We start from the raw sequence: 14,698 nt of genomic DNA on the forward strand, positions 1-14,698 counted from the left end.
CTATCGTTTAATATTGGAGAATGTTAGGAGCTTCATACAATCTCTGAAAGTTAGTACTACATTCAAGTGTAATTTTTTTCATTTATTTTTATCACAGTACTGAAAATGTTTAAAACAACATGTACATCGATAGAAAAATCCTTATTTAGATAGCTTCTCAGAAGCCCATAACTATACAAAGATAATGGTTTCAATCTGGTGGTGACTGATTAAATGTGTTCAAACACACAGTTTTGTTATTTGAGAATCCCATACATGTATGCAATGTGTTTGGGTTGTTATCAATACCCTACCCTCTCCTCTTCTCCAAGACCGGCCCCTCCTGCCCTCTGACTTCATGCCCTCTATGCATCTTTCTCAGATACGAATCTTAAGTGAGGTGTAATAGGATGGAGTCCGCTCACTCACTTCTACAAGTATTTAAATGGACAGAAATCATGCCCAGAGAAGAAATACAGAAGAATAGCAAGACATGGTATGAAAAGTACATGAGTGTACTTAAAATGGACGGTGAACCATGTTTGTTCCTTCAGAGAGTGATTTTTAAAACTACTATCTGTTTGACTTTATAAACAATGTCATTTAAAAATATAGTCATGGAAGATGCTTTGTTTACAAATGTAACTTATGAAGTACAAGTCTTTTATCCTTAGTGATAAAGATATTTTTGAGATCTTGGCCTCAGGCTTTAGTTGCAAATAGAAAGTAGTTTTAAATGAAAAAAATTAAAAAGAACAAAAAGAAAGAGAGAAAAAAGGAAGGAAGGAAGAAAAAGAGAAAAGAGAAAGAAAGAAAGAAAGAAAGAAAGAGGAAAAGAAAAATGACCAATGAATAATCCATCCCCCTGTGACACAAAGTATGACTCTTGCCAACAGGTGAAGAGGAAAAAAGGGATTCATGTATTTCTGCTTTGTTCTAAAGAATAAATAGCATTACTTATCATCACTTGGCTTACTAGTATTACTACTAATATTACTAGGCTTACTTGTCCAGGGCTCATCTTAGAATACTGTGACCTGAGCCCGTAGAGGATGGATCAGACATGTGGTAGGTCTATAATTAAGCCATGAGTACATGACTTAAAAGCTCACTTGTGATTTCTCTGTGGTTTATAGCCCAAAGAACATCCTCCATACTTTTGCCAAAATGCTCGGCAGACAATAACTAGTTCTGATACTAATTACTGCTTGCTTTAATGAAATTCCTTTCTTTATAATGTCATTTGTATGCTCCGGCAATTAGGAACAGTGCCTAAACTACTCAAGCTTTATATTTCACTGGGTTAAATTTCTTTTAAGTACTTGGCTCATCTCACAATCATAAAGAAAATTCCAAAGCCCTTCAAACGCCGTGTTTTATTACCAGCCCTCTGCTGCTCTCCTTTCCTCTATGTCTGTACCTTCCGAAGCGTCTGTTGATGGCACGTAGGTTCAGCGTCCTAGCAATGATCTCGTTCTTATTCTTAAGTTTTATTGCTCTTTATTGTCACGAGTAAGGCTACTTTTTAATAAAATATAAAACATTTCATAGCAAAATCATAACACTATGGAGCCTGTTTCAAAATAGAAGAAAAAGACTGGGGGTGGGGAGTGTTAAATGAACATTAGTGTAACAGAAAAATTTCCAAATCAAGACTGTTCCTGTCCTCTAAATTCTGATACAACTGTAGGAACATCTTTGAATTCATTGTATAACTTCCAAGAATTTTGTCTTTCAATATTAGTATTGAAAACTTATGGAAAATGATTCTTATAGCTTTTAGGAGCTTTTGGATTCAGTGATTCAGCACTGACCACATGCAAGGCCCTACAGTGAGCCCTGTGGGGGGTTAATTCAACATGCTACTTCACTGCAGCAGGGGGGACACTTAAGGCTTATGGAAAGGACTCCTTTGAGGAAGCCTGCAGGATAGCGATTGCATCATTTTATGTACTTTAATATCACCAGGAAACATTAATATCTTTATTCAGCCATCTCTTGGCCAGATTAAATTTTTCCACAATGGGGATAGGAAAACAACCCTCATTTCATCATATGTAGTTTTCCACTGTGGAGAAATCTGTTCTTTTTTATATGAGAAGTGCTTGCATTGAGGGGGCTCCCTTTCCCTTTCATCAGCAAAGATCTTTGGACAGTAGGCTTCATATCACTTTTTATCTGATCTATTCATAAAAATATCCCCTCATAAATCTTGAGTGTTAGTACAGTATTACTTGCTTACTGTATGTGTGTGTGAATATATACATATGTACACTACATACACATATGTGAAGGTAAGAAGAGGGTGTTAAATCTATGGACCAAGAATTACAGAGAGTTATAAATGACACGTGTGTGCTATGACTCGAACCTGGGTCCTTTAAAGAGGACACTAAGTGCTCTTATGCACTAAATCATCTCTCTAATGTATAGATTAACACTTCCCAAACAATGACACTCAAACCAGTAAATTCTATTCTCCAAAACAGTGTATTTTAAACTATAGTCTCACGTTCCTTTGAAGGATGGAAAAATGTACGTCACAGTGATTTAAAATCTAAGCTTACATAACAAACAAAAAATAAATTAATGTTCATCAAACAGTTCATAGACTGACATTTTTACTCATATACATGCAGATGTAACACATGACTTCAATCTTCACAGTAGCCTCTGTGAATTAGTATTACAGTTTTAAAGGAGCTCAGAGTGATTAAGTATTGACCTACTTTCACATGTATTGAATAACAAAGTTGGTTTAAACTTGAACAAAATAGGTTTTATGAGTCAGAATCTAAGCCTATCAAGCAACATATTTTTGTGTAGTAGTATAAATTATGGAACTGTTGACACTGAACAAATGAGCTTCTAAGGATTACTATTCATTGTTCTATGGAAAAAATGACAATCAGATCACTATCATACTTCCCTTTGCTTCTGATAACTGTGGTACTTGCTCTAGGGTTGGTGAATTTACTAAAATTTCATTTTTATGCTCTTACATTTGGAGATATTTTTATATTATTTGAAATATTTAATAATCTTTAATTTTTCTGGGAGTCTTTCATGTAGCCCAGGCTGACCTTGAACTTGCTATGTATGTAAGAATGAATTTGTGCTCCTGAGCTTCCCCAGTGCCAAAACTACAATCTTACACCATAATGCCCAAGTTTTATGTGGTACCGAGGAACCAAACTCAGGAGGCTCATAGTTCAGTGCTGCCAAATGAACTATATCCCTAACCTATAATTTAAAAACTTTGTGTTTCTTAGGATGAGAAACTCTGAATAAGCCTTTAACCAGGTCTTTGACTTTTTTTATTCATAAAGTTTTATTAGTAGCATATCTCAAAAAATGCCTGAGTACAATATAAAAATCTAGTAAACTACACTTGATAGTATTATACGTGCATCAAATGAGAAGAATAAATAGGTTTAACTGTGTACAAATTCACATTTTAATAATGTTGTAGATTCATTCATTTGGGTAAATGTATTTGATAAGTTGACTAAGTAAAAATGAATTTGACCAATGTGTATCCTCATTTGCAAAATATCGACATTATAGAAAAAGCCTTCTACTTTCAGCTGTTTAAGAAACAGTTTGATTTCTGGAAATAATGACACTTTTAAGGTTATTATGTCATTTTACTGTTCAACAAATATTCTCTTAGGCTCCACAATTATACACACTACATCAATTTTTCAAATCCTATGTGAGTTCAACACACTGATTTTACATTGAGATGTATAGGTGTCCTTGTGGTGTTGACGTTTGGAATAAAGTGTGATATTATGATAGACATTAGGACAAAGTCAGTCATTCACCTGTACGCCTGTAGGTGCACTACAAAAAAGAAACATATATATTTATATGTGTATAATTTATTGATGTTTCAACATCTCTCTTGAATTACAATTATTTTTCTCTAAAATAAGATAAAGTGCTCTACGGAAATTTTAGTTTTCTAAATAAAATTCATATAAGTGTGAAACTTCTCAAATTATATCTTTATAAAATACTCATGGATTCATGATTAATACATAATGGGGAAGGGTAATCAGTTGGAGGTCTAGCTCATTTGAGAAACAAAAGAAGTAATTCAATTTTGACTAAACTTTAAGAAAAGGAATATAAAGAATGAAATATAAAATTCTAATGAGTAATGGGAAATGTTCTTTAATGGATAAACATTTTGCTTGGCTGTGTCAGCTTTGAAGAAAACCACAGTGTTCGGGTCAGGCATTGATGGAGAGCAGCAACACTACTGCCTCAGGACTGTACAGGTTGAACAGAAGGATCCAGAAAGAGATCACATGTTGAGTTACCAAAAAACTTATAGGAATGGGATCCAGAGCAGGAGCCAGGGGAACTTACAGGGTAATGGACTTTGGATAAAATTGCTAACAGAAAGGATAGCTAGAAGCAATTAGACTACAAGGGTTGAAGGTGACCCCTGAGGTCTGGGCTGTCCTCACAGAGTGCCAAAACAATCAACCCAATGTCTACAAAGCTTTGTTTGAACAGAGAGAAAGAAACAATAGAGGTTTTGTTTGACATTAGGAAACTAAGCCAACTTGTTAATTGAACAAATTTCCACTTTCACTTGGTTGCTTTGGCTTACTATAGACACATCCATGCAATTCCTGCTCCACACAGGGTGGAAAATAGTGTTCCTCTCTCCAGGGAGGCCATGTGACTTCATATTCCATGGTAACCAAGTAATGAACACTTTCAATATAATATAATTAAGCATTATGGGAAAGAACAGAGTGAAATTCTTTGTGACATTTCAATAAACATGCTAGCAAGCAAAAATACACAAATGAAGGTCACATTTGCAATTTTTATAAAAGTGTCTACATTTTAATTAGGTAGCTGATAAATGTCATTGAGCCCTAGCCACTGACCAACTGTCATATTAGAAAAGAAGAAAAATGTCAACTAAAAAAGTCACTATTTTTTTGCATTGTCATGAAATAAAAAGTCATAGCCACAATTAAGTGTATTCAGCATCAAGATAAGTGGGTTTAATGACAATCTCAAACAAACTTTAAGGAACAAAATATTGTGACAGCAGGAAGCACAGTTGCAGTAGTGTTTAGCGAAGCAGTTTTTCCCCTGCTGTTGAAAAACACAATGCCACGCTAGATCTGGAGATGGAGGTGCAAAACATAGCGGTCAGAGTGCTGTAATGTATCAACAAAAGTGAACTTCAATAGGGAAAAAGAGAAAGCCATTTGATACATGATTTATTTTGATTCCTTTGGATTTTATTTACTGTTTGCAGGTGAGTTGGATATGGGCATACCATATGGTTCTGCATGTAGAAGTAAGAAGACAATGGGAGGGAATGGGTTCTCTCCTACTAACATGTATGTCCCCAGGGGTGGAACTCGGGCCATCAGATGGGTCAGCAGGTCTCTGTTCCTTGATATGATACTTAATGAAGAAATTTGTGCCCATGAAAAAAATATGACATGTGACTAACAGTCAAAATCAAGTTTAATGACTACATGCGATGATCAGCAAACATATGTAGAAAATAACAAAACTATTTGTCCCTAGTGATCATTCTGTAAAAGATAAAAAGGATACACAAATATCAACAAGCATACTTTTATAAATCTGGAGAGAGGATAATGAGTCAAATCACTTGGAATACAATTTTAGCAAATATTTTAAAGAACAATTTTATTCAATATTATATGTAATTTGTAATATAAAAATTGCTTTATGTGTGAGTTATTTGCTATGCATCTCCTGCATGCCTGGTGCCCATGGAGATCTGAAGAAGGTGTCAGATCCACTGGAACTGGAGTTATGGATGGATGTGAACTGCCAGGTTGGCTGCTGGAAACCAAACCTGAGTCTTCATTAAGAACAAATACTCGTAACCACTCGACCATTTCTCAGTGCTTTTAGAAAGAAGTTTTTAATATTCAGGAACTCCTGTCCCATGAAGATATTCTAAGGAGATTCATAGTCTCAAGGAAAATGGCATATTTCAGAGATATTCCCACACCATTGTATGTAACAGACAACTCACCTAATCATGGGATATGGTTATATATTTGCATCAATATGGATAAAAATACAAATTATCTGGACATGATGACACAATCTTTTAATCCTAGAACTGTAGAGACAGAATTAGTCAGATCTCTACATTTTGAGACTAGTCTAGTCTATATAGTTAGTTCCAGACCACCCAAAGATACATAATGAGACTGCATACACACACACATACACACACGGGTGTGTGTATGTATATATACATTTCTCGAGTAAGTGATCAGAATTTCATAACTAAGCTAGAGTTTGAATAAAGAAATGGATCCAATTTCTTTGAAACCAAACCAAACCAAAACTGCCTGTGTTTCTGGTTTGTATATCAAAACAGTGATCCAGTAGCATTTGATGAAGCTGCTTGTCACTGCCATTAAAGCAGGCATTGACCTACACTCACTGATCAAGGTACTTCGTTTGGGGTGAAAAAGTGCATTACAGCTGAGGAGCAAGATGAGAGACAGTTTTCATTCATAATTGAGTATATATTTCTTTTATATTTGGAATGTTTAAGATAATAAGTCAAAAAAATTTTGAGCAGCAGAGTTTCTGTGGGATCTGAACTCTGTGATTTATTCCTTAAGGAGGAGGACTGTGAGAACAGTCACTCTGACTGAAAGGTAATGCCAAAAGCAATAAGTGGTAGGTGAGAGACCCACTAATCAGTAAGGAAATCCCTTTGAAATTTAATAATGTGTGAGAACTGACTTGGGAAGTGGCAGTTGGTGAGCCGCTGATGAAAGTCTAGGAAGAAATTCCTACTCAGAGTTCATTTCTGTCAGTAGGGTTTGGTAACATAATGAGTTTTGTTGTGAGACAGATGTGTTGGTATCAAAATGAGAGATCTCACTGAATCTGGCTACCCTATGCCAGCCTGTCCAGTGTCTTTGCTTCAGGGTCACTGGGCTATGTTCTTTTAGTTTAGTCAAGAGCAGTAGAATCAAAAGCAATGATTTTCAATTGATTTTCAGGTATATCCTCTGTTGAACAAACACTCACTGCCATTGAGAATTCCCTTGCATAGCATTTCTTTTGAAGAAACTGCTGTTAGTGGCAAAGTTCCTCATTTACTCTGGCATGTGGCTCACCAGCCTTTAGTTGCCAGAGTCAAAGTTATGGAAAATGCCTGTGAAGAAAAACTGCCTTCTAATGAGTGGCTGTGTTGCCCTCTTATTCCAGGCTCACACTTTACAGTCAACATGTGATCATCAGAAAGCCATTGACAAACAACCAAACATAACAAATATGGGGATTCCTGTCACATATGTAGATACACATCTTTCCAACATGCACAGCTAACTTGGATGATACAAGTTCTTTGAGCCCAGTCAAGTTTCTTCTATGTGCCCAAGATTGCACCATCTGGGATAGTCTACCAGACCTGTGGAAGCCCTTTGTGTTTTTATCAAAGAGTTGAAGAAAACTCATTAAATACGCTCAATACAATATCTTCTAGAAAATGAAGGCATGAACTTCACTGAAGAGAAATAGTGAATCAATGAAGGCTATATTTTAATAGGGGCTCTGAAACTTATATTGTATCTACATTGTCTTAATGTCATTTTCCTGCAGTTTGTATTATGCACCTCTTAGATTGTAAGAACCATTTGAAGGCAGGACTATTTTATTTCTATTTTGTCTCTGTATATTATTCACTGTAGGCTGTACAAGCTAATCATTTCTTGTGCATGAGATAGGTATTGAACCATGTACTACAGTATGCATATATAGGTCAATTTATTGATTATCTTCAGTTCCCTAGAATTCTATTAATGTAAATGGCCATGTTTAATTTCATTCTAAAGTCTGCCATAGCTGAGGGTACCTACATTTTGAAGATGAATCTAGAAGGAATTTTGCACCATGGACAGCACAAACGTAACAAACCATCCTAATAGTTATTGATTCTGCTGATATATCAAACACATACTTTGTCCATATGACGAATTCAATTTTTTCAGGAAACCATGTTTTCTGAAACTATTTTAGTTGAATCATATTAATGAGCAGTGTACAGTAATTAGAATGTGTACAGTGTGTTATAAAATACTTCTAATCATTGTGAAACACAAAGAGAATAAGATAATGTATGGTAACATAACTACAACAGTTAAAGCTTTACCAAAACCTGTTATCCAAAGTAAGAGGGAATCATTTAATCACTAGTGTGGTTACGCTCTACAACCGGAACTATGTTAATTTCCCCAGTGATTCATATTATAAAAGAATATCAATTTAAGTAATCACACATTATGCTTTTTAGTATTTAAAGAAGTTCGGTGTAAATACTGTAGCTGTAAAATCCAAAATGGGAAGTATTTTTCTTGAAATAAAATCATATTCAATTTAATATGTAATGCTTCCGTGATACACCTCTATATATACAAGTTCAGCAGGAGAGATAATGATATTCTCTTGAATCACAGTGGCTTCAATTGTCCAAAGTTGATCTAAGAAGCAACGGTCGGTAGATTTGAACTCTCTTCTCCATACTATGTGGCTGCATTTGCTTCTCTATTTTAGGCAAAATTTCTAGGACTGCATTGCTGCGAGCTCCTTACTTTATATGTAAGAATAATTAGTACAGATGCTTGAGTTTACAACAGAATTTTAAACATACTGAATTTCACCCTTCTCAGTTCTTTCCAGCTCATGTAGCTAAAATGCTGTCAAGTTTATATATAATACAGAAACTTTGAGTTGAGGCAGGGAATATATCTGACCTGGGCTATCTTAACTCTCCTGAGGTATGCATGCAGAAAACAAGTTGAGTTAATGTAGAGTGTTTACAATTATTAAGCTTTTCTAAGTGTGTGTCATATGTCAAGCTCTGTAGAGGTGTTCCATCTGTCCTCGAAAGCTTCATGAAACAGAAGCAGCCTGAAACTGCACAGTGAGCAAAAATCCTCATCAGACAAAACTGCCATGGCAGTAACCCTGGCAAAAGTCAGAGAGCATATTTTCATGCTGACTTTAATGACTGTGCATCACAGAGTAGGAGAAGTTGGCTTCTACTTGTCCTGGCACCTTGTCATTGGTATGCAATGGTCTTTCTTTCTGGAACCATGACTTTAAGTGTTATAATTAGGAGAAGCCACTACATATTACTTGGTGTGTTAGAGTACTTTTGTTTAAAAACAAAACTAGAACTAAAGGTCATCCAAGAAGTTATAGAAACAACCTGCTCATCCCAGTCTCCCTGGTGTGGCTTACTCACCCATCTGAAGCCTTTAAATATGTTATCAGAGTGTGAACAGGTGACAGAAGGCTTTCTAAGGCAGAGCCTCATTGCGTGTTCTAGAGCTATCGTCAATATTTTAGAGGCTTGAAGTTCTCTCTAGATATATTTTCATTCTTAGGGACATAAGGAAAATTGATAAGTTTAATAGGTTTTAGAAAATGTATAAATATTTAAAATATCAAGAGTGGCTGAAATACATCCTTTATCACAATGGCAGTTTGTTTCATTTGTAAATGTTACCCTAAGGAATCCCAGATCTACATATTCCAGTTCATTTTTATTAATATTATTTATATTCAGTGGTGGTATTTTAAATCTATAAAATGACTTTTGAAATAACGAAAAAGATCACTGTTAGTTCTGATACCACAAGATGTGGCAATGTCAGTGTGACTTAGTAGACCATGATTTTATTAAATAATCTAACTTTAGTGGTCTCAGGGTCATTTGAGGAAGAGATGTTTAATGAAGGCATTAATATTTACTCCTACCCATCTTCCAGCTGGGATCCCATGGAGTGAGAGCACCAGGTTAATTGAGTTTTATCGCAACATCTCTAGGCCACTTTAGAAATTACTGTAAGGCACATTCCCTAAGGGCTGATCTATATAAAGGAAGAAAATCGAAGGAGAAATGAGGAATGCCTAACTAGGTTCCGCTGGCACTGCCAGCATAGGTACTTATTAAAAGACAGACTAACTGAAAAGCAATTTTCTCAGAAAATAACAAATAAGAGTCACTATTTCCTAATCCATTCTCAGGAAAATGGAAAGAAAGCAGTCCTTGATACAACAGAGAAAAATAACAAGAATATGTAAATGCTAAGTTTTCTTTAATCCACTATATATATATATATATTCTCATTTTTTTTAATAATTTATTTCTAGGAATACTGCTGTTTGGAAAGTTTAAGGGTTGCTGTCTTCTACCGCTGATACACACTCTTTGAGCTCTTTAGGGCAAAATATAAAATAAGACACTACTTATGCTCTTACACTGTGGCCTAATATCAGCTGAAGGAGAAAAGTGGAGGACTTGGCTATCTTACCTAGATAGTAGTACAAGCTAAGAGGTGAAATACAGAGACAAATGCAATACAAATCATCATTAATTAGATTCCCATTATAAGCTAGGAATCATTCCAATTCCATATATGACTTTGTTTTATTCCACAATATCTATAAAATGAGCTTTTGATATCCTTATTATACAAACACACGAATCTCTTCTCAGCTCCTAATGGGCTGGGACACAGAGCATGCTCATTTTAAGTGTGGAAAACATCCAAAAATATTTTTTCTTGACTCTTAGAAAATTATATTTACAATTTCACAGTAGAGAAATGTTAAACTTAATTGGATACTTTAGCACCTAACGTGCTATTTCCAAATCACAGAAATATTTCTATATCCCAAAATATCTGTATGAGGCCATGCAGTGATTTTAAGTAGTTTTAATTATGAGTAAGCTTACTGGTAAAGACATGACTTTCATCTTACATTATTTAGCAGGCTTTAAGATAAAAACATATTCTCTAAGAAAAAACTTCTGATTCTTAAACTTATACCAAGATTGGTTTTAAAGAGATGACTCAATGGTTAAAAGCAATGGCTACGCTTTCAGAGAACCTGGGTTCAGTTTCTAGCACTTGTCTGGTTCCAGGAGTTCTAGTCTGGCTTCTTCACCAGGTGTGAATACAGTGCACATACTTATATGCAGGCCAAGCATCCATATACATCAAATAAAAACATTAAAAATAAAGACTCCCATTCTTAGCAAATTGTTCAATTCAGTTAGTCTTAGATATGCAAAAATCCAATGTCTGTTTTAAACTCATTATATTTTCATTGTTTTCCAAAATTGTGCTACAATTGAATAACCTGTAGTTCTAGTTTTTATCTGTATTAGTCAGAGTTCTCTAGAGGAACAGAATGGATCCGAGTGAATAGATATAAACAGGGTTTATTAGAATGGCTGTACAGCTAGTGCAACAATGGCTGCCTACCAATGGAAGGTTCAAGAATATACTAGCTGTTTAGTCCATGAGGCTGGGTGTATTAATTGGTCTTAGGTATATACCAGAACCCCAAAGAAGTAGACTCTAATGTTATGAAGAATTGTACTTGCCAACAAAAGCAAATGGCAGAAGAGTGCAAGCTTCCTCCTTTCATACACTTTATATAGGCTGCCAGGAGAAGGCTTAGGCCAAGTTATAAGTAGATAACCTAAAAAGATACGGATTAGAGTTATATCTTCCCATCTAGAAAAATAAGTACAATATCATCAATGGTGGTGAGTGTGCTATCATCCAGACAAGCATAGTGCTGTAGGAGGAGCTAAGGCTTACATCCTTATTCGTAGTCAGCAGGCAGTGTCAGAGAGGAGTCAGAGGAAAGAGAGAGAGGAGAGAGAGAGAGAGAGAGAGAGAGAGAGAGAGAGAGAGAGAGAGGACCTGACATGACCTTTTGAAAACTCAATGCTGACCATCAGTGAAGACCAAGCCAAGTATTCAGATAGGGACCATTTGAATCCTATGGTGATCATTCTCATTCAAACTACCACATTATTTCTGAGCACATAATAGGTTAAGCTATTTCAGACACTATGCACCTTCTTTTTTTCTTAACATAGCACCTTAGGATTTTAAGTAAAATACAACCAAAATATTTCTTAATAATTAATAAAAATCAAAGTTTGTTTCATAATATCATTTCTATTTAATATTAACTTCTAAAAATTTTACAACAAACCTATAGAATAAATTGCATTCAGATTCATTCATGTTTGATAGTTGAGGACTTGCAGGAAAACTGAGGTATAACTTTCAGCATAAACAAGATAGGTATCACTGCAGAAGCTTCTGGTATGTCATCATGTGTTTCAGCCAAAGAAGTTTCTGTTCCTGTGTATTTATCTTTATATCTACAAAACATAAGTGAAAATATTTTTCCAATTTCATTAATAAAGAAGGTTTTGATTTATCATACATGGAATGGATTAAAACAAACTCAAAATAATCCAACTACTCCTGAAAAAGGATATGTAAGGCTAGTGTTTAAATGATTTTCTTTCTTTCCCCCTCTTTCCCTCTCTTTCCATCCCTCCATCCCTTCTTCATTCTTTTCCCAATTTTCTGTCCTCCAAGTTTTCCAAATTTTCTGTTTATTGTTCATATATTTTTAATCCTAATTTCTCAAAAGAACACTATTACAATCAGGAAAGTTTTATAAAATATTTCAAATCCTAATAGTTACCCTTTAGCCTTCTCCATTTTTCATTCTAGCTTGAATTTAGTTGTAGTAGATTAGTCAGAAGAAACTATTTTCGTAAGAAAAAAACATAAACCAAGGGCCTTAGATTTGACTATGTATTATTGTTTCTTTTTTACAGAATACTCTGAAGCTCTCTCTGGCCTTTCCACGTCATATGCTGCTTTGCTAAGAATTAAGAAAAGTTCAACCTCATCTGCCTTTGGTTCCAAGTCCAGACCACGGTACAGCAGTCCTTCGTTAGGTACCCTGAGTGTTTCTCCACCTAGCTGGAGAGGGGCAGCTCAGCAGTACCACTCCCCGGTCAACCTTTATCACTCCTCAGATGCCTTTAGACAAGATGGTAAGTACAGAAAAATAAATACAAAGTAGCATCAGTCAGGCAAGGAACACTTCACACAAGATGGTTAATGAGAGGTCTCAAGCCTGCTGAAGTGAGGAGAGAGTTGGACTTCACTGGACTATAGGGAGAGTTTTGAAGGGATAGGTCAACATTGAGAAAGCAAGTGGAGTTCAGAGGCATGTGCTCAGTGTGGATAGAGTATCTGCTCTTGTTAACTGGTGTACTTAGAAGCAGAGTTGGGAGATGGATTGCTGTGTTCCCTCATTGCATTTCAAATAGGTTACTCTCTGAGTCCTTAGAACAGATTGATGTTTGTAAGAAAACAGTGGGTTGAAGATGATCCATGTCTTATAGGAACAGGCTATGAATTTACAATTGCAACTTTGGAAACTGCAACCTTGAGGAGCAAAAGGAGGTAAGCCAGCTGTGGAAGAAAAGAAAAGGCCACTCAGAAAAAGAGCCTGTTAATACTCTCGGCTACTGTTATAAAAATCGCTCAGGATTCTTGGTGAAATCAACTGTTAATTATACTCACTAGCAATATTGATTTATAACCAAATTTCAGACTTAATAGTCTGAAAGTAAAAGCACAACTCTTTCATTCTTTCTTTTTCTTTTTCTTTTTTTAATGGCAATTTGGCAATAAGAATCAGTAGCCTTAAAAGAAGTATATTGGGGACTGGAGGAGAGATTCAATAGTTAAAAATGCTGTTACAGAGCACCTGAGTGTTTTTTCTAGTACCAACATCAAACAACTCACAATTGCCTGTAACTCCAGTTCTAAACTCCAGCTTCAGGGGAATTCAATGTCCCTGGGTACTAACATACATGTGCATAGACCCACACACAGACAAATACAGACACACATACACACACAGACACACACCCACACAATTCAATATAAAGTAAAGCTTTAAATAAATGAAATAAACAGGTTAAGTTTAGGGTTTTTGTTCCTGGATTTTTCTTTAGTAAAATGGTGTCAAGTGTATTACATATTCTATGAATGCATGCTTATATTTCACTTTAGAGTGATAAATAAATAAGACAGATGTCACACTTAGATATCAGTTAAATTAACAACCACTCTACACTTATTAACATTATGGACTGAGAAATATCTTTTCATTGTTCGCTAAACCTGTCACCATTAGGCATATCAAAAGAACACAATGAGGTTAACGAGCATTCCTGCCAATGCTCATTAGCAGACACAGTGCCATGATTTAGATATAGCTTATCTCGCTCAGTGTTTCAAAGAAATGTGTCGAGTAGATACTGTGGCTTCTGTGGGAATGAAAACGCACATGTGGTTATATGTCTCTCCCAGGATCCAATTACTAATTAGCTCTCTGCATAGTTTCGTTTATGCCTTTACTGATTTTAAGAGAAATAGACATTCAGCACTGACTGAGGATAGATGAGACATTTGAAGACATGTTTTCCAAGAACTTTATTACAAACTTTAAAGTATCAACTCAGGTCGAGTTGCTGTGTGGAGGCAAACTCATTACTCATGATTATACAAATCATCCCCTGTAAGGCATCCATCCCACCATGCTAACTTTTGCAGTTTATTCACCTTAAATATTGAACCTTAAATATATGCTGAATAGGAAAATATTGAATAAGAATTTCAAAATTCCCTTTGCTTTATACTTAATTTCCTTTCTGGCTGTTACTAAACTTACACTTTGAAAACTTCTTATATTTATGTACTGCATTCTAATTGTTATCAACACTGTTATCAACACTATAAACCCATTCACAACACTGCACACTATAAACCCATTCACA

The 14,698-nt window shown here is 35.4% G+C and overlaps 1 protein-coding gene across 2 annotated transcripts in view; it reads left to right on the forward strand.

Annotated features, from left to right (window-relative positions):
• Cntn5 (contactin 5) overlaps nt 1–14,698 on the forward strand; it is a 1,025,091-nt gene that overhangs the window by 600,467 nt on the left and 409,926 nt on the right. The window contains exon 4 of one of the 2 annotated variants that reach the window (XM_028763352.1): nt 12,680–12,901. The exons of the other annotated variant lie outside the window; for it this stretch is intronic. Coding sequence (XP_028619185.1) covers nt 12,680–12,901 — 222 coding nt within the window. The remainder of the gene's footprint in view (nt 1–12,679; nt 12,902–14,698) is intronic. 2 annotated transcript variants of the gene reach the window in all.

This window comes from Grammomys surdaster, unplaced genomic scaffold (assembly GCF_004785775.1).
Source record: "Grammomys surdaster isolate TR1022 unplaced genomic scaffold, NIH_TR_1.0 138, whole genome shotgun sequence".
Lineage (NCBI taxonomy): Eukaryota > Metazoa > Chordata > Mammalia > Rodentia > Muridae > Grammomys > Grammomys surdaster.